The sequence below is a fragment of the Vespa mandarinia genome, chromosome 6 (assembly GCF_050613455.1).
Source record: "Vespa mandarinia isolate Hongniang chromosome 6, ASM5061345v1, whole genome shotgun sequence".
Lineage (NCBI taxonomy): Eukaryota > Metazoa > Arthropoda > Insecta > Hymenoptera > Vespidae > Vespa > Vespa mandarinia.
Genome location: NC_140815.1, coordinates 1,300,001 through 1,321,643, shown reverse-complemented (window position 1 = coordinate 1,321,643; position 21,643 = coordinate 1,300,001). Strand labels below are relative to the sequence as shown.

The 21,643-nt window shown below is 30.8% G+C and overlaps 2 protein-coding genes across 10 annotated transcripts; one reads left to right on the top strand and one right to left on the bottom strand.

Moving 5' to 3' along the window:
* Nucleotides 1–1,664: 1,664 nt before the first annotated feature.
* Nucleotides 1,665–10,794, bottom strand: LOC118440817 (uncharacterized). Of its 6 annotated transcripts, none has more exons than XM_085658025.1 (4): nucleotides 10,540–10,794; nucleotides 4,700–4,968; nucleotides 3,025–3,165; nucleotides 1,665–2,515 (listed from the first exon to the last, which is right to left on the bottom strand). In XM_085658025.1, exons 2-4 carry the CDS (start codon nucleotides 4,937–4,939, stop codon nucleotides 1,994–1,996), a joined length of 903 nt encoding a protein of 300 aa, XP_085514151.1. In that variant the 5' UTR covers nucleotides 4,940–4,968; nucleotides 10,540–10,794; the 3' UTR covers nucleotides 1,665–1,993. The 6 variants fall into 6 exon arrangements, with proteins under 6 accessions (XP_085514151.1, XP_035720324.1, XP_035720326.1 ...); XM_035864431.2 differs by lacking the exon at nucleotides 10,540–10,794 and adding an exon at nucleotides 10,215–10,412 and having other exon boundaries at nucleotides 1,667–2,515; nucleotides 4,658–4,968; XM_035864433.2 differs by lacking the exon at nucleotides 10,540–10,794 and adding an exon at nucleotides 10,057–10,205 and having other exon boundaries at nucleotides 1,667–2,515; nucleotides 4,658–4,968.
* Nucleotides 10,795–12,819: 2,025 nt separating this feature from the next.
* LOC118440820 (U-scoloptoxin(01)-Cw1a) lies at nucleotides 12,820–20,225 on the top strand. Of its 4 annotated transcripts, XM_035864443.2 has the most exons (6): nucleotides 12,820–12,957; nucleotides 16,464–16,535; nucleotides 18,684–18,806; nucleotides 18,947–19,048; nucleotides 19,125–19,220; nucleotides 19,630–20,225. In XM_035864443.2, exons 1-5 carry the CDS (start codon nucleotides 12,940–12,942, stop codon nucleotides 19,200–19,202), a joined length of 393 nt encoding a protein of 130 aa, XP_035720336.1. In that variant the 5' UTR covers nucleotides 12,820–12,939; the 3' UTR covers nucleotides 19,203–19,220; nucleotides 19,630–20,225. The 4 variants fall into 4 exon arrangements, with proteins under 4 accessions (XP_035720336.1, XP_085514152.1, XP_035720338.1 ...); XM_085658026.1 differs by lacking the exon at nucleotides 19,630–20,225 and having other exon boundaries at nucleotides 12,821–12,957; nucleotides 19,125–19,414; XM_035864445.2 differs by lacking the exon at nucleotides 19,630–20,225 and having other exon boundaries at nucleotides 12,874–12,962; nucleotides 19,125–19,414.
* Nucleotides 20,226–21,643: the final 1,418 nt, after the last annotated feature.

The following is a 21,643-nucleotide window of genomic DNA, read 5'->3' as shown; positions in this document are numbered from 1 at the left end:
ACGGTGTCTTATTAACTCCTAAAAATATTATTAATTGTATTATATATCGGAAAATAAAAGACTAAAATCTCAAAACGTTTTAACACTTCAATGTGTTTTATCATTATTTAACGTTAATTAAATACAATAGAATTAATGCGGATAAACAGAAAATAATATGTATGTATATATATATATATATATATATATATATATATATACATATATTACTACGAAATTAACTAATTCGTCTAGTGTAAAATAAATTGGAAATATAACGAAAAAGAAAAAGAAAAAAGGAAGAAAAAAAGAACTAAATCGAAATAATTTATATCATTATCGTAATATTAAATACGGCATTACTTTTAACATTCAATAATATGATCATTGATATGTATCGATATTGGTTTTTAAACTTAAACAACTAAATTATAAATAAAATTATGTCTAAGAAACGCACGATAAATGATTAGAAAATAGTATCGGCAAGACAATGTAAAATCGAACTTGGAGAATGAGAACTCCATATTTCTTACGTAAACAAAAAAAGAAATAACGTAAGTTTGTAGTGTAATATTACATCGTATATTACAAAATATTTATATTTCTCGCTGAAGTATGACTAAAGTATAAAATCAAAGTAGAATCGAAGCTTTGGATAAGACTCGATTAAAAAAATTACTATTTGAAGAAGAAGAAACTTATAATACGATGAAAAGAAGCACTCTCACACACAAAGCGGCTAGAAATAAATCCAAATACTTTCTTCTTTTTTTCTTTTATTTTTTTTTTCTTTTTTTGAGACGCGATCGTTATTATACGCTTGTCGTAAAATACCTGAAAGTCGCTTCGGCAAGTCATAGGTGACCACCGATGACCATTTGTTTCTCTTCTATTCGGTATCTTTGGAATAGCTAGCCATCATGTTATGGATAGGCAATGCCCAACCTTTCTTTGTAAAGCCGATAAAAGATATTAAACACATAATAATCTGTACTTTTGTGTTTACAAACAAAATAATTAAATATTCCTTTTCCTTTCATTCAGAAAATCATTACAATATTAACAAGGCACTGGAACAATTCCATTCAAGGTTACACTCATGTTAGATCTTCAAACTGAACGGGAAATAAACACTATATATATATATATATGTGTGCATGTGTATGTGTATGTGTGTTTGTGTGTGTGTATGTATGTATGTACAAAACGTATAATACGTTACAATTATTTCTTAGATTAAATTTAAACGAAACCCGTATATGTATATGCTACATACTAATTAATTAGTATAAAATGTAATATATTATACTTAATATACTAATAATGTTAAAAGTCATTCAAGGTTGATCTTGATATATATTTATACTGTTCCTTTTTTAATCAAGTAAAATATATACAGACATGTATGTATATATATATATATATATATATATATATATGTATATATATATTACGTATAATATATATATATATATGTATATATATATTACGTATAATATATATATATATGTATATATATATATATATTATATTATATATTATATTATATTATATATATATATTATATTATATTACGTATAATATATATATATATGTATATATATATATTATATATATATTATATATTATATACATATTATATATATATTATATATAATATATATATATATATTATTATAGTATATATATACACTATATTACACTAAACAAATATTTTCCATTTAACTACGTAGATAAAGAATTATATATAATCGTAACCCTGTATCGTCCTGTTTCCTACAAAATCCAACGCTCTTGGCGAAAATCTCTCGATATTAACATATAAATCTTTCATATCACTTATTTGCAACTCGTTATCGTTAAACAGTATAACTACTAGAGATATATACTCTTATGTTTGAAGGTAACATGAAGAAAATAAAAGGAGAGACCTTCGTCGACATTTATCGACGAAAAATGTTTGAAATTAACGAACAACCGTGATATCTCTGAAAGAAGATATGTAAAATTTTCACGCTTCAGAATCCATACAAAGATCGGCTTCGATTTCTTCAGGACTTCTAAGATCGATGGCAAATCTTGTCTTAGTATTACTGATAACATTTTCGGAATTAACCTTGTCCTGGATCTTAACTTTTCTCGAGTAAATTTCAAATGCAGTGGCAAGTGCGTAAGTGAGTTGTCTGGCATGATGTTTCGATTCGCAAACGAAACCGTGACACTCAAAGGGTGATACCCTACGGAAGTTATCTGTTTCACGAACGACGATCATTGAGAATACCCTGGTATAAACAAGATCCTGGACGCCATAGGAAATAGTTTCGATCGCGTACATTCTAGCTGTGTTGCCTTCCTGCTTCCTTTTGTCAAGCGGTAGAAGTGCTACGCCTTCTTGGGATACCACTAACTTGATCAGAGGTAGCATCGTATTGGTCGGTAATGCTTTAGCCGAGGTTACCATATTATCGACCGGTTGTCTCGTGTGCTTTATACCCCAGAGGCCCCTTGCATCGTGAGATCCCAAGTATTTTACCTGTAAATATCCGACTCAGTTTCGTTTGTTTTACAAAGTTACTATTCCTTCGTTCAAAATATTATATAATTGGTCAACAAAGAGAAAAAAAGAAATAGAGAAAGGTAAAGAATATTTGTCTCAATGTACACGTGCAGATAACATTATAATATGTTATCTTCTTTTTTAGATTGGCTGAGAGTACTGTCACGTGATTTATCTTAACCAATAAAAATCTTTTAAATCCAAGTTCGTAAACACATACGTACAGTATCGACACCATACAGGTAGATCGATCTTGTTTTTACTTTAATGAGACTAGAATAACGACGCTAGTTGACACTTATTTACCAGAATAGGTAATACACAAGCAAGTTTACGAACCAGCATAAAATATATGTACATATATGAAAGAAAGATCGACATAGAAGTCTCGACAGAACAGGTACCTATCCAGGAAATTGTGTACCTGACATGTACCTGCAGGTATTTTCAAACTAACGCTCTGAAGACTTCGTCCTGAAACGTACCTGAAACACCTGTGGCAGATCAGTCGACCCCTCGAACACATTGTTGTCGATCGACAGACGAGATAATTTTGTTATCCAGTCTTTCTTATTTTCCGTCGCAGACAGTAAATCCTTCTTCATTTCTTCTGTACGATTGGTTCTCTATAAAAAATAAATTTGGGTCACGTATCATGAATTAAAAAGTATATATGTATATATATATATTATATATATATATAAGTATAGTATATATATATAAGTATATATATGTATATATATATAAGTATATATATATATATAAGTATATATATATAAGTATATATATATATATATATATTATATATATAAGTATAGTATATATATATGTCTATGTATTAGGTGGACCGGAAAGTAATGTCGTTTCTGCGCATATCGATATTTAATTGTGATTAATAATAAAAACTTGTTAAAAATTTATTCGTTTGAATTTAATTTAAGAAAGTGACATTACTTTCCGGTCCACCTAATATATAAATATATATATTATATATATATTATATATATATATAAGTATAATATATATATTAGTAAATATATATATATATATATATATATATATATATATATATATATACAGTATATTATTAGAATTTAATATATATATTGTACATATATATAATTTAATAAATTATATATATATATATATATATATATATATATATATATACAATATATTATCAGAATGTTTATCTAGAAAAAAAGAATTTCATTTTTAATGATATTGTGTGAGAAATCCTTTGAAGATCTCGTAACGAATCCTTTAGCCGTCAGCTAATAGACCATTCTAATTCTCTTTTACTTTTTTTACTTTTTTTTCAAGAATATGATATTTTAAATGGCGGAACGAAAAATGGCACCAGTCGATTATTACAAATCTAAATAAAAGTTACGTTTTTACGAATAAAATTTATAGTTTTATGAACGATCATTTACTTCGAAATTATAAGAACGTAATAATCAAATAAAACGTAAAAATATTGATTCATTGTATGCACAGTAACATAATAATATTTATGAGTATGAGTAAACATGCGTGGGTGTATATATATATATACGTTTGTGAATGAAAAGAAGAGATGAAAAAATAAAAAGATGATAAATGTGCAAGCGACACAATAGGCAATAAACGGTAATAACGGTAATCAAAGTTCACTGACGTTTATAAGGAAGTATAAAAATATCTCATAAAAAGCGAAATTAGTTGACGTAATAACAAAGAATGCGTTACCAATCGACGATAAACAAACCATGCGTGTGGATTAGTCTCCAAGTAAGTACGTTGGTACGACTGACCGAGTTTTTACTAACGAGTATATGTAAATATGAAATGAAAATAAATTTATAGAGATCTTAACGAATGATACTTGTATCGCTCGAGATCGAAACTCGTTCTAATTTGATTAGAATCAGATCGATTGATGTTATTATTTTCATCGTTCATTCGTTAGGATGTTTGGAAGAATAGAAAAAAATGTTAAAATAAATTTAATTCATCATATATAATACATCTTAATACGATCATTATATGCGTTTTAAGAATTTTAAACAATTAGAAAATTTTCTCTATCATTAATAGTTTAAATTTCGTGATAATTTTCGTGTGAAATTTACTCACAGATTGTTCCTCGAGTTTGTTAATCTTAGAAGGTGGCTTTACTTTGAGATGATACTCGACGACGTTCGGTATGTTCGGCGCGTTGTTTGGAACTGACGAGGGGGCGGTCTTGGAACGGCCACGATCGCTGCCGCCACCGCTTCCACTGGCAGCCGCAGCCCTCGTCGGCGCTGAGGACGGTCCTCTCTCCTGTTGTGTATGCCCTTCCTCTTTCTCAACGGTTAGGACCTTCACTAGGGCTCTGCTGTCCCTTTTCGTAAATCCGAAATCTTCGTCTTCCATTCTGACACTTTCTCATTCAAACTTTCTCTCTGAAATATTTTAAATACATTTAATTCCAAAGTTTTTTCATCATCTCTTTAAATATTTTTATACGATAATCATAAATATGTTCAACGAATATACGTCATTGAAACATTGAACATTGTAAATGATCGTATTAATATTAATATTTATTAATGATCTGAGATCAATCGACAAAGTATTATAATGTTTTATTTCGTTGAACAACATATAAGTATAATGTTTTTTTAGTACAGCCATAATATTATACATATTATATATGCATGATGCATGTATATATATATATATATATATATATATATATGCATGTATGGAAGTATATATAGATTTAACTATTTTCCGAATACTTATAGTAATAATATAATAACAGTATAAACAAAAACACGATAGACATTTTATGTAAGATTTAGCAGAAATATATATATAAGTACATACATAAAATTTTGTATAAGAAAGTTTTTATCAGAAAGATTTGTTGTTCTAATCGATGACAATAATAAATTTCCTCATAAAAGATATAGAAAACGATTTGCTAAGAAGAAAGATGGATATACTCCATATATTTGTACATTTTACAACACATATTTTTACTTTTGTGTATTTTGTATAAGATATACAATAATATAAGATATACAATATATATATATATATATATATATATATATATATGATTATTATTATTATTATTTTATGTTAATTTGTTTTCTTTTTTTTTTTTAGAGAAATTTAAACTTTACGAAAGATACTACACGTTTGCGAAAAAGAACAGTGTTAGCATAAAAAGTTTTGAAATAAATATTATTGTATTTTCAAAAGCATACGAATAGTTTTCAAATGCACTGGGTCCATATTTATATATTCTTAATATTCGATAATTATAATAGATAAAAATGAACGATCTTCAACAAGTTCGTACATAGAATTTCAACAATCTACAATTTTATTCGATTTAATTTGAAAATTAATATAATCAATTTTATATGTGTAACTTTCTTTTCGATAATTTATTACTTTTATCGGCTAATCAAGTTAAAAAAAAAAAAAAAGCAAAACACATCTGTCCTAAGGACTTTCTAATCGAAAAGTTTGTAAACATAAAAGATGAGAGAAAAAAGTAAGATTCACCCTACATCGTCGATCATTATTACTATCATCTCCCGAGTGTATCCAAGCATGAAAATAAAAACAAAAAAAAAGAGAAAAAGAAGACAAAACGTGTTTCAGAATTACACCGGAAAACAGCTGTCGAGCGGCACGTGTTGCAGCTTGCGCCTTCGTCATTCTCGATTGCCTCGACGATCGTTGCATTTCCTTTTAAGTATGTATGAACATCGTAAATGGTATCGAATCGATCCGATTACAAGTTCATTTGCGCTATCTATTACGTGTTGTTTGAAAGAAAAAAACAAAAATATTGATTGCTCAAACTAAGAAACACATTATTCGGAAACATTACAAATAAAATCGACGACACAATTTTGTTTGACAAATTTCTTTATCCTTCTTGCCGAAAATAATGATAACTTTTTAAGTATTTTATCAATTATCAATAAGTTAAGATAAAATAACAATAACAATTTCTTCGAATTATTTCGATAATATTAAAATTAAACATCAATGTATTAATAATTTTAATAATAATTTTTAAATAAATGAGACAATGAAAAAGGATAGGCGGATATTCGAGGTTCGATAAGCGGAAACTGCTACGAAGAGGGAACGTGTGCACTCTTTCAAGTTTACCGGAAGTGAGTCAGGTGACCGATCGTCAGGTGAGGAAGAATTCATTAACGTATTCCGTCGGTTACGTTGGGGTTACATCTGAATACGTTAAATGACCACACTTGTATATGTCGTGGTGCATTGTATTTGGTTACAGTGCATCGAAATACAGTTGAAGCAAATTTAGTTCGTAACTAAAAAAAAACTGAAATGTAACACCTGAGACTAGAATGACGTAGAGTCAGCAATAACATACTTCTATGAGTTTAAGTTTATGAATTTTGTATAAACATTTTGTTACAGATACATACGTATGAAAAATTGCAGCAATAATAACAAATTTTAATCATATTGATTATAAATACGACATAAACAGAAATAATTCAAATATGAACATTTCAAAATATTAGAAAATTAATCATTATTAAAAAAATATAATATTTTATTGTAAAATGATAGAAATACTTATACATAATGTATTATACATATATGTATTATATATGTTATATACATTTTATATATATAATAAAATATATATAATTATTATATCTAATAAATATATATATATATATACACAAGGTGTTTTGAAATTCTTATTACAAACTTCTAGAACTTGTAGACAAAACTGAGTAGATAAAATTTTGATTAGGAATCTAATAAAAGTACGATAAAACAAAATTAAAATGTACAAGTATAACAAAATCAAATCATGATTGAGTCCTCATCCATTACAAGAACTGCTCGATCCATCAATTTTATTTCAAACATTGTATCTGGTAACTATGTTTTGACAGAATCGCTCAAAAATACCTGGTTTGTGTTGAGTCTGTTGTATCGCGGCCAGAATTCATGCAATTATATTTTTCTCTGGCTCTAAAAGAGTATAATACTTCTTGTAAGAAGTATTGCCAGAGTTCTTGGAAGATGTCCCATTGAACATTTATCAAGAAATGTGGTTTTAACACGATGGCACATCATCACATTTTACACTTGCCGTTCAACATATAACCCAGACGTCAACCAGACGTAGCCCAGACGCAATGCCGTTTAGATTTTGTTTTACCTACACATTTCCGAACATGGGTTCCTAATCAAAATTTTATCTCTAACTTATTTACTTGGTCCCCTCTACAAGTCCTAGAAATTTGTAATACTTGAGATTTTGAACATTGTAACATTAAAGATTTTGAAACACCCTATATACTCATTCAATACTGTATTTAATTCGAATTATATCGATAAAAAAACCTTAAATTATTAAATAACGTATACTTGCAGGCTTATTTATAACACGTATAATTTTTAACATTAAATTTGTAATTAATGTTAAATTAATTAAATTAATGTTTATTTTTTCATTTCATTTGATATATATATATATATATATATATATATACATTTATTTATTTATTTATTTATTTATTATCTCTCTAATGATTGAAAATTGTATTTAAATTTTCTTGAAAGGAACGTAAATTTTCTTTTCGTACATACTATAAGTCGCACAAATGCACTTGTCAGCTAGTTACACCCGCGTACAATAGATGAAGTGCGAACGTGCATTGCAACATATCGGGTGTCATAATAAGAATATTCTCGAATCGAATGGCTATCTCGTACATCTGGATTACAGACGTACGAGATTACAACGCGATTACAACGATTAGAAATGAATCCAACGAATCACAATTCACATTTCTAATCACGAAAACATGTTCATAACATCTGAAATATTTTATTATTACATTTTTACTCGGAATGTTATCGAAATGTTATCGTTCGATTCAATGTTATTCTATGATCGAACTTATCGCTTATTTTTTTAGATAATTAAGGCTGAGTAAGAAGACGAAAAAGAAAAAGAGAGAGAGAAAAAAGACAAAATGAAGCGTAACGGTGATAGTAAGTATAAAACGGAGCAATAGACAGTGGCTACTCGTTATTATGGTTTTCCGTTAGGAACTTCCGTTACGTTTCAACGAAGATATCGTACTCCATAAGAAAATATCAATATAACGAAGTATTCATTTTATACCATAGGAGAATATTTTCAGTTAGTCATGTTATAAAATCTAATAGAGAGAAATCCCTATGCAAATGACGCGGATAAATCTCGTTGTAAGTAGGTATAATGATAGACAACGTTAATTCCATATGATTGATCGATTAAAAACTAAAGTCACAATAAACGAATTTGTCTAAACTCGTAATCAATATTATCAATCATCAATTATTCATTTTTCACAGACATGATTTTAAAAAATTTAGTTCGACTAATTCATAAATCATTTTAATTGTTATTTATATTTTTAAAAAATATTCAAATTTAAAAGATTTGTAAATATTTGAAAATTTGTATATAATTGAAAATTATGATCGTCGTAATTGTTAAGAATGATCGATAGAGAAATATTTTGTAATCGTGTAATCGTTAAATCGAATTAAATATCTTTAAGTAACTGATAACAGGTAAGAATTGTCTCGATCAAAGTAAAAATAATTTTAACGGATTAAAACCGACGTAAGGGTCGATACGTTTTGGTGTAAAATTTGATACAGCATGGACAGGAAAACGCGAGAATTCACGAAGCGTGCAACGTTGGTATCGCCATTGTCAGAGGTCTGATTTATACCAGACATCACGAAGGCAAATGATTTCCCTTTTCATTTGGAGCCCACGGAAGGGTAGTAACGAGACCGGAAATGCTCGTGAATGTCAGACCGGAAGTCGTTAGATTGTGTCACGCTCGATCTCCAACGATGCGTGTCACATCCGTTCGAAAAAAAATATTTTAACACTGGTGAATCCCTTACGAATTCGGATTAATAAAGGAAATGACGTTATAGTTTAAAAGAGAAAAAAAATAAAAAAAAAATAAAAAAAGAAAGATAAATAAAAGATAAGATCGTTGTTCAATTCAACAACGGAATTTAATGTTAACAAAGTCTACTCATTCACGAAGATATAAATTTATATATAATTTAAATTCAACGTTTCAAACGTATACGATACGTGCGTAGATAACTCTTGCTTCGGCCTTTGGATCGCGAGAATGATATCAAAGTTTATCTCAGATAAACATACAAAGATAACTAAGTGTGACTAACGATGAAATCTCGACAAATCTGTAATATTGTTTGATGAAGTTGAAAAAGATCGAATTGCACTGTTCGAGTTCGATATTATTACGTTATTCGTGATATATGATATTCGATGATCAACAATAAAAAAAAAAAAAAAAAAAAGAAAAAAGAAGATAAAACGTACCAATATTTTCTAAATTTCTAATTAGAAATAAATTCTCGTAGAGAAAGGTACGTGCAGAAAACCAGTCGCACTTATAACACAGATACGAACACATACACATACATACGTAGAAAATGTAAGAATTGGTGCCCCCGAAAACGACGTTGCTTTCACAAGATGAATGAAGAACGTAGAAAAAGAGAAAAGTACTTTTGTTAAAGTTAACATCTAGAATAGGTTTGGTGACGATCGACGAACATGAAGATTTAAGATACCATGACTAACCAGAGTCGCGATGTCCACAAGGACGTCACGCTTCGTGACATGCGACGGCACGACGACAAAAAAGATCTTTTTCGAGGAAACGAACATACGAAAGTTCAAGGTTAGTCATCTAACTTGTTGAGTCTTCGCTTTCTAAACAACACATCTTACATTAGATATGTACAATGTATATGTATTTATATTGCGCGTTTCTGTTAGATACTGATTAATATTATCTCAAACTACCGTTATCAAGGACTTTATCAGAGATGTTATTACGTTATCGCATTTTAATCGAGAAATAAGTAAAAAATTCAATTATTTTATTGATACTAATTACACCCACCAATAAATATGTATTTACTTCAAGGTAACGTCGAATGGTCCATGTTTTCACCTCTTATTTATCGAAAAGGAAGAACGATCAAGATCAACGGAAGAGATCTCAAAGATCGAAAAGCGAATCTAGGATTCGCGAACGATCTGCTCACACCTGCGGTATGCGCTGTCGCGTGCGAGTGACTGAAAATGTGGGGCAGACCGAGCTGGCACACCGTTCGACTCGCTCGGACTGATAAAACCGAACTACACGACTCTCCGTTACCTATTTCGTTACCGCCTCTGTGTATCGATACATAGTAAATTTTTTTTTTTTGTACACGGGTACGCTTGAGAGCAAACACATCGGTATTCGTATTTGCAGTATCAAATACGACGCGTACCGATGAAATTCTCCAATAAGAATTCCAATACGATGTTAAATCCTTTTATATAATTTAAATGAAATTTCTGTCGGGTTTTTAACTTTCTTCTTTCATGCTGACTAAAATTTTCCCGATACCATCCTCTTTGTTTCTCTTTTTTTTTTCTTTTTTATAAAAATATTTACGTGTTTATTATATTCGCGTAACTTTAAAAAATCCATTTATATTTGTATGCGCACGTACATTATTTCTTAATATTATTTAATGTTCACAATAATTACTTTCCAAAAATGCGTATAAAATATACATTTTCTATTAGAAAAAAAGATCAAATCTCTTATAAATACATTTAAAAATGATAAAATTCATAGTTTTTTCTTCGTTAGATCTACAGCATTAGATCTATCGATGCTAAATAAGAAAAGATGAATTCTTGGCTCTCGTTGACTTACACGCTTTATATACTCATTTATATACTCATAATTGTCTTCGTATAAAGAAAGAAAGTTCTCCAAGATGTGTCATTTCTTCATAGTTTCTCGTATACGCAGAGAGAAACAAAAAAAATATAATTATTATCAAAGAGAGATACTTTTTATGTAAGCCTTATTAATTATTACAAGCCATTATTACAAGACAGAGCAACGTTTCCTGAGATTCGTACTAATTGTTACCGTCAGTGTTATCGCTTGCGTAATTCAATGTATCGTTCGTACACACATATATATACGTCAAATGAATCACAAAAATATTCAAAATATTTGTTGATATTGATTAACTTTTTTAAAAATAGAACAAAAAAAAATATATCTGAAATTTAACAAAAATATTATCAAATTTGTTCATTTTCAGTACACATAACATTTATTCAAATAATCGATAAAATGATGAAATATATATATATATATATATATATATATATATATATATTTTTTTTTATTTTATTCATCTTGGAATTAGAAGAACTTTCATTTCTTAATATTATAATTAACAGAATGATATGATGGTGATATAATGGCATATATCGTATAAATTCTCAAAACCATAATGCATATATACGGATCTACAAAATACACATATTCTTTTTTTCTTTCTTTTCTTTTTTTTTTTTTTAATTACAGATTTAAAAATAACTTATTAAATGTTTCTTATCTTTGCAACAACAAAAAATCATTTATGTTTAATCATTCACATCTATACATAGAACACACGAATTTACAGAATATTCAAAACATTTTCTACAAGATCTGAGAAATAGACTAAAGAAAGTTATTCAATTTCAAAAACTGTCGGAATATTTAATTCACTGTCTCACCGTAGATCCACAAAATGATACTGTCGCACGATTTATATTTCTTATGTAAGATTAAACGATACGACGCGTGCACGTTGACAATGCTTGAACCCTTAAAACGAACAAAAGCCGAACAATCGAGTGATTACGAGCGTGCGAGTAATTGCCTTGGTGAATTAGATCGCGAGGCAACATAAACGCCAGGAGAACGTCTCTTCTTGTCACAGTCTCGACACATTGTGATTTAATATTATATCATTCTGCAACGCATAAATTTCTCTTTGTGTTTTGTCTTTTGATTTCACAATTGCAATACGCACCTTGACGATTCACGAAGATAACAAAGATATGAATTCTTTTCGAGAATTAAAAATGACTTTCGAATAATTAAAATATATTTTATATTCAACTGGTCTATTTAAAAACGATGTTTTATTTTACACAGATCCGATTTAGAATTGCATAATTAATTTATAACTCAATGCTTCGAAAATTGCATAAATCCTAAATCTCGAATAACATTGAAATAATTAATCTTGTTAATCAAGGATCAATCATATTTACGTTGAACTTAATAGACTTCTCTTTAATCAACCATAAATCTTTAAAACGTGTTCCTCTCTGTACAACTATAAATACGTGAGAATAATTCTTATATGTCTGTTCGTAAGAAGGCAAGATAGTAGGAAGGATGACGCTCGGAAGTTGGCTGATTATGAAATTGCAGTGCTTATAACGGACGAAGACTATGTGCGAGAAGTGCCACGTAACGTATATCTCTTGAAATAGATAATAATTTAATCGGAAGAGCGAACTCGATTGAAGGTTTCTTAAGATTAATCTATATCTATTATCTTATTTATTCGTTTTTCGTCTCAACATTATTCTTCGCGAAATTTTCTATGAATAACGTTCTTTATCTCCATTATTTTATTTGAACGTCGATTAATAAATAAAAAATAAAAAATATTGCGCGAAAGAAGAAAGAAAAAGAAAACAAATTAAAATTTGCATTTTAAACGTCATAATACTTTTTAAACGAAAAAGAAGAACTCGAACGCAATAATTATCTTTTGAATGACGGAGACACGGATTTACCCTCCGACATTTTCATTCTTGCCCACCACCGTTATAAATTTAGCCTCGTGATTCCACTTAAATCGCACAAATAATAAAGCGGACCTTCTCACAGCGCTAACCTAGCATTTTGCAATAACCTCGATATATCTAATTAGACGGTAGCGAGATAATTTCATTAAGTCTTTCGACTCTTCGTTTATCCTTCCTGTCCCTCGTATCGGCGTAATTCAAAACGCATAGCTACGTACATAGATTGCAACATTTACTGTCAATTTTTATTCCACAAGATATTTAGAAGTTAAAAGTAAGTACTTACGTACTATCTGTGTATATGATGTGTGTATGATCTGTGTATATGATCTGTGTATATGATCGTACTTTGAAAATGATGACTTCTTCGTTATGTTTAAAATGAACACATCAAACACGATCCATATCATTCTCTCCGATGAATGTTCTTCGATTCTGCCATTTTATAATTTTCTTAACAACAAAAAGAAAAGAAAAAGAAAAAAAAACTGAAGAAAACAAAATTTGTCTTTTGTCGATTACGATAGTGAAAAAGAAAAAAAGAAAAAAGAAAATGTTTTTCCATGCAAATGACGCATGTTTCTCGCTCGACATTAAGCAGGATATTGAGACACCCTGCTGAATCTATTAATATTATTACATCTCGAAAATTATTTCTCACGTTTGTTATACTTCGGCTTAACTGGAGTAATCGTCTTGTTATGAATTAGATACATAGTTATATCTAATTCATAACGTGAGAGCACTATGACGGTCATCCTCTCAAAAGTTATACCGATTCTAACTCTTCTTCTTAATATTTCACAATAAAGAACAATAAATCTTTCTTTTCACGAACGTATAACTATACTTGCGTTATTAACGTAAATATATATATATATATCAGGTTTTATTTTACATTCGTTATATTCATTTTATATTATTCATAAAAGAAGAAGAACATAACTACAGGAAGTTACTGTTATAAAAAAAAAAAAAAAGAAAGAAAGAAAGAAAAAAATAAGAAATGGGCCGTCGGTCACGCGTGGACGCAGATCATTTCGAGAGCTCGAAGGACAACGAAAAAAGAAAGAAAATGAGAGAGAGAGAGAGAGAGAGAGAGAGAGAGAGAGAGAGAGAGAGAAGGATACCATCGACGCTTTTGCTTCTCGCTTGGCTAAGTTTTAATGCACGTACTACACATACGATCTTATTCGTTGAATTAAATCCTCCTCCAGCGACCTTGGATCTTGAGAAGCCGTTTCGGAGGGATGACTACTTTCCCCTCTCTTCATTAGGATTTATCATTTCGTCGGTGAATCCAAAAGAAAAAAAAGCACGCGTTCGTATCTGGCGGAAGGAAGTTATTGTCTTTGTATTTTTCATCGAAAAAAGAGTTTGAGAGAGACAGAGAGAGAGAGAGAGAGAGAGAGAGAGAGAGAGAGAGAACGAAAAAGAAGAACATAGTCGTTGATTAATCAGCGACTGAATTAACAATCGATTCTTCGAAATGATGAGAGACTCACCTTCGGTTTAAAACTCGCGCCATTTTCACGCTTCCGAGATCGCGTTCTGTAATTACGTAAGTATCTACATACATACGTACTTATTTAATATTCACGAGAAGAGATAGCAGAAGATGAAGAAAATGAAGAATAAAAAGAAAAAGAAAAAAAATAAGAAGAAGAAAAACAAAAGAAAGAAAGAAAGAAAGAAAGAAAGAAAGAAAGAAAAGATAGGAACGACATAGGGCAGTAGATCAAACGCGTTATAAATGTTTCCTGAGAATTCCGATAGTCCAAGCGCGAAAACTATCGGCCACGATAAATCAACACTTTCCGTCTTCTTCCGTATTCCTTTTCTCTATTCGTACCATCTTTATGTGAAAGAAACTAACGTGTTGGGTCAATCCTCTCTTTACGTACGATCCTTCGTTAATAATATTTTCAATGATGGTATACCTAAGGGAAATCTGTCGAAAGAAAAAAGAAAAAGACACAACAAAAAAATACAATATGCAATAAAGAATGACATAGTAAGGTGAGACGTAATGATACTTGAGTCAAGTAATGATCACCAAAGTAACGATTTCGCTGACATCATACCTCACCTATACTTTTATACTAATGTACATTCTTATACAATTATGCGGTCGGTCGTCGATTTAAGTAAATAAACCTGATAGAAGGGATTAAAAGAAAAAAAAAATGAGATAATGATTCATCAACAAAAAAAAAAAAAAAGAAAGAAAGAAAGAAAAAAAAAGGAAAAAGTAAAAGATAATAATAAAATAACAGAACCGACTCTATGTAATTTCCGTATCCAGAAAACTCGAGGATTGTCGGAGTGGTCAGGAAGAGTAGTAGGTGGAAGGATACAAGGAGAATTGGAGAGGGGCAAGGATGAGAGGCTGGGAGGTTCTAAGAGACTCGCGTTTTCACGGGTGTAAGAACACGAAGATATTGCGTAATCAAAGAATCTGTTGTGTTGCTCCGCAGGAGGGATCCCTCTATATTCCTCTCTCCAACCTCCCTCCTGGGATCTTCTCTTTCTTCGTTCGTCGGACTTGTGGGAGCCCCAAGAAAGAGGGGCTCTCAAGAATCCCCCCTTTTTCACTCTTCTGGATCTCTAAACCCATATATATACCACCACCTCGTGGCTCTGTTCTTTAAGGAAGACACTTGCGAGTTATAGCATCGTCTTCGAATTTATTATCGGTAAACAGAGATAAAAAGGGAGAGAGGGAGAGAGAGAGAGAAAAAGGAAGAGAGAAAGAGAGAAAGAGAGAGAAAAAAAGAGAGAGAGAGAGAGAGCCAGCCTAACGAAAAACAAATCGCGCCAAGATAAATGCCAGCCACGTGGAAGGATACTAAGGACTCTAAGGAGAGATAGGACTATTCCGAAATGGTTCGTCGGCCATTGGTTATTTTTATATTCTTGACGTTCGTAATACTTTGAAAACGTTCATTTATATTCGTCCTAGATCGTTTTAATGTGAATATTAATTTGAATTTTACGGTTATGTATTGAGATATAGTGTGAAAATTTATTTTGTTAATTCTCACGTTTCATCGTACCTTCTTCATAGTTACATTTTATTTGTTTTATTTATTAATTCTTTTTTCATTTGTTTGCTTGTTCGTTTATTCGTTTAACTCAATCGAATTGTTTAATTTGTTATAGATGATTTCGAGATATCAAGTATTCGCTGCGATCGCGCTGCTTACGACTATCTTGTTTTACCGGACGATGGCGGTAAGTAAATTAATTAAAAAAAAAAAACTAATAATAATAATAATAATAATAATAACAACAATAAAAATGGAAGAAAATAATCAAACGGAATAATAGATAGTAACCACAAAAATTGATGCGTTTCATGTGTTGGCAACGAATTCTCGCAGATAAAAATATAAAGAAAAAAAGAAACGATCGTTGGTTACGTAATTTGTCAGCCAACCCATGGAAATTTCGTTTGTCATAGAAAGGGAGTTGTATCTCATTTGCGAAAGAAACCTATTATATTTAACGCGCAAAATTATTATTTTCATCGCGTCTTCTCACGACTCGGTGTGCAACAATGACAATGAACGAGCAAAGCGGTATCTCGCACGCATCATCTTCCTTTAGACTGGTAACATTAAGTAATTCAATAATTAACTCTTCTTACGTGAGGGTGCTTTCTAGAGAGGCATCTCGTTAGATAAACGTGGTCGAGGGAACTACGAATTTATAAATATAATTGTAAATGCATTTCAATTGCTTTTCTCAATAATAAAAACCAATCATAACGCAAGACTGCTATATATATATACGAATAACTTTAGTGTAGGCGCGTATAAACAAAAGAATAAGAAAAAGAAAATAAGTAACAAGAAAAAATATCAAATATGAAAAAATCGAATGATGTTGTAAGATCAAAAGAATTGTTGCGAAATCAAACGAGAAAAAAAAGTCAAAATGAAAAGGAAATCCCGTTTATAAACACGAACAACTAAATCCATGAGGTGTGAAGGTTAAAACGTCGCGTGGATCTCGATTCTCGTGAAGGCAGAAAATTTCACCGGATGCGAGAAGACTGCATTAATAGAAGAGAAGGCACGAATTCTAAATGATCGCGAATGAGATTAGAAAGAGAATCACGTGGACTCTTTTATTTCCATTCTGACGTATAAACGACTATACGAGGTGATAAACTTCAAACGTTGAGCTAAACTTCGTATTCCGTTTGTTACGTTTTCTGATATCGATCTGATGATTTCATGCAAATTTCCAATATTTAAACGAATTGTTTCCATAGTGATCACCTTGGTAAGAATGCCGATAAATTTATCGAATTTCGTAAAAGCAGTGCCATAGATGTCAAGTTCGTCGATAAAAATTATCAAAAAATAAAAGTATTCAAGTTTGAACTTTTATTAAAGAATTAATACAACCTTGACCTGTCTAAATCGTTACAGAGAAAAACTCGACAATATCTTCTCTTCTCTCTCTCTCTCTCTCTCTCTTTCTCTCTCTCTCTCTCTCTTTCTCTCTTTCTCTCTCTCTCTCTTTCGAATTGGAATTGAGAAACAAGAAGAGGAGAGTCTGTAACCTCTGATGGGGGCTCTCATTCGCGCGCGAGCACGAGCTCGTAACCGGTAAACAGTAAACAAGAGTCCGAATACAAAGGCATGAAGATGTGCATCCGCTCGCAAAGAACAATGTAATCCAACTTCCGGTCAATCCGTTGGGGCATGTGTATACATTGAACTGACTCCGATACGCCGTGACGTGTCGCAATGGTCTCTTCTTATTCTCGAGTCGATTGCGAAAAATTAGTTAATTAGCTCACCCTCTCCCTCTAGCATCTCTCTCTCTCTCTCTCTCTCTCTCTCTCTTTCTCTTTCTCTTTCTCTCTCTATTTTTATCTTTATTCTTTGTCTCTTTATGTCTTTCATTTTATCTTTTCGAGTATCGTCGAGTTAATAAAGGAAATGCGATTTATAGCCCCTTGCATTATTTTTCTCCTTGGATCTCTTAAGATCCAAAGGTTCTATCATCAACGATGATGATATGCAGCGAAAGTAAAGGCGTCGGACGTTGCATTTCGAAATAACGAGGATGGCGCAACGGTTATAGGGCTACCTGCTTTTTTTTCACGACTTCTTCTCGTAATTATTGTGTACTTAATTAACGAAGTTATATTTGAGGGAACAAAAGATGTGTGTTTTTACATGTATAATGTATCTGTGTGCGTGTCAAACGATTATTAAAATCTATCTTTTATGATCTTAACGTGGAAATTAAGATATTTTTATACGAAAGAAGTTATAAGATGTAACGAGAGATACGTGTATGTGTATGTGCTTTTGCCTGTTGAAAAAACGAAATTTGAGGAGATTAATCGTATTAAAATTTCAGCAAGTCGATGGTTACACACCTGGTGTCGATTATCCTATTTACAATTCCGTACCGTTTGGGCTCACTTTTACCTGCGGAGGAAAGTTGCCTGGATATTATGCGGATCCCGAAGCAAGATGTCAGGTTGGTATATAAACTTAACGTTACAAAAAAAAAAAATAAAAAAAAACGTTTATTTCAAAAGGAAAAATGTTGCATACACAGTTGCATTTTATTTAAGATTAAAAATCATAATTATTCATCTCTTGTTTTCTTTCCGTCAGGTTTGGCACTGGTGTTTACCGAACGGTCGGCAATTCAGTTTTCTTTGTCCTAACGGCACAGTTTTCAGTCAAACGGCACGAGTCTGTGATTGGTGGTTCAAGGTAAATTTGTAAACGTAAATTATCAAAGAAATTAAGAGTGACGTGTATTTACAACTTTTTCTTTCTTTCATCGCAGGTCGACTGTAACGATTCTCCGAGACTTTATGGCATCAACGATGACCTCTACAGAGACATCAATGGAAACAGGATTTAATATTGTCAAAGAATTCCCGTAGGAATAAGTATATATTAATAAAGGATTTTTTTCTATAAATTTACTTACGAACAATAATACGATCAATGCTTGTTCTATACACGAATTATAGTTACCTAATTTACCGACGTACAGTATGAACATTCTTTTTATTTTACCCACAAATTGTGAGATGATAATTTTAATCGAACAAAAAAAGAAAAAGAACTAAAATCCAACAAACTGAAAGATATTCCTTTTCCAACGTTGATATTATAATCAGAATAATGTTAATATTTTTTTCAAACAATAATTTTTCTCTATCATATTTCTTTTCTTTCTTTTTTAGATATATTGAGTATTTTTTAATCAGTATTGTATATGCGCCTTTTTATTATAATACGCAAGATTTAATCTTACAATTTAACTGTCTATTTGAAATAAATAGAATTTCTCGTCTCAACGTCGAGAAGGTGGAGTCGCCTGCTTGCAGAATCGAACCCGGACGATTTCTTGGCACGATTGGATAATAGAAAGTGAATGGTCTCGAGGAACGAACAGCTGATTCGTCTCTCACCGCATTCGAAACTTCGTTGCAGGTGTTGTTATACTTTTCCAATCGTATTTCGTAGACTCGATCGTTTGATTAACATTTTTATCGAGATTAGGATTAATCGTATTTCCTCATAAGTTCTTGACATTCTCGATCGCGAAGACAGTACTTCCGTTCTCAGTAAGTTGATTTTTAGTACTACAAGGACGACAACATTGTTGAAGAAATATACATTATTATTGAAACAGGATAAGATGGAAATTGAAATGGCTTTTTTTTATTTTCGTTTTTATTTTCTTCATAAATTCCTATTAATAATCGCCCTGAGGCGATGTATAACAAGATTTTCCAAAAAAAAAAAAAAAAAGAAAGAAAGATAAAGAACACTGGAGCTTCCTCAACTGAAAATATCTTGCTTATATCATTTAAATAATTACTAGGCTCATATATTCATCAATATTTTAATTAACAGATCCTGCTCAGATAAATGATGACAAAAAAAAGACGGTCATTAATGCACGTCAAGACATTAAAATTATCGAGATATTTGTCTCGATATTTTTATTATGCGATATATTACCGCACCTGTATCCGTTATGATAGAATCACTAAGAAACAATATATATATATATATATATATATTTAAAGATGAGTATGTACAATAGTATAATAAATGTAAATATATAATAGACAATTGTTCTATGAGCGTTCTCTATAATCTGTTCATCAACAAAGTTAGATCTTAAAAGACGTCATGAAAGATTCTCAAATAATATTACAAGATAAATAAATACATAAATGTAAATAATAATACAAAATTAATGAATAATAAAAATACAAATGTAAATAATAATACAAGATTAATACTAAACAAACTTTCTAACGCGTCTGAAATTCGTGTCAAGTTGACCCGGAGATTCCTATTAATCGAAATTACCCTATTCTAATAATCAATATTTCCCATCTCAAACGGTACTTCGAAAAGATCAAACGAGTCGTTAACGTAGAAAGTCATTCTTTGATATTTCCATCGTCGAAGATGAACGCAAAATTGTTTTCTTTTTCTTTTTTCCTTTCCATATATTTATTTATCTAACACGGGTAGAAGAACGCGATAGAGTTCAGAGACAAGGCCAAGTTACTAGAGAGAAAGAGAGAGAGAGAGAGAGAGCATCGAAATCACCTTTCGTTTTGCTTTCGTCACACCTTCATTCTTTTTTCTTTTTCTTTTTTTTTTTTTCATTCTAATAAGAAATCATAAGGTTTTGCGGGTAGATCGTATCACGAAGAAGAAAAAAACAATGCGTGTCGAGAAAGAGAGAAAGAGAAAGAGAATATCTCTCTCTCTCTCTTTCTCTCTCTCTCTCTCTCTCTGTCTTCACCTTACTCGTCGCATTTGCAAATATCACGAGCGAGTTTATCCAGAGCTGTTCGGAATTCTCGACGATCCCTTTTTGAAAGATCAATGGGCGTGACGGAAAGCGCATAGAAACTTGGTGATATTAAATAAGAAAAGAAAAAGAAAGAAAAAAAAAAAAGTAGTCTAGAAATAAATTTCTACGACGACGAGGTCTCAATTTCTCAAATAAAAAATCCATTCTCGTAAGATACTCCTAAGGACTTTATCTTCGAGTAAATAAAGAAAGATAAAGAAGGATCGATTGTCCTTAAAGGAGCCTAAGAGGCATTGAACTCGAAGAAGTCGACCTTCCGATTCTCTCGGAAGGGAGACTCCAATGAAAAAAAAAATTTATGTGTTCGATGTGTAAAAGAAAAAAAAAAAAAAAGGAAAAAACAAATAAAACAAACAAAAAAAAGAAAAGGAACTATGGCGAGGAAGTGGCAAGTAATTATCTAAACTTAATCGAAATTTTTTAATCGATCGATTTAAACGAAGTAGACCATCATC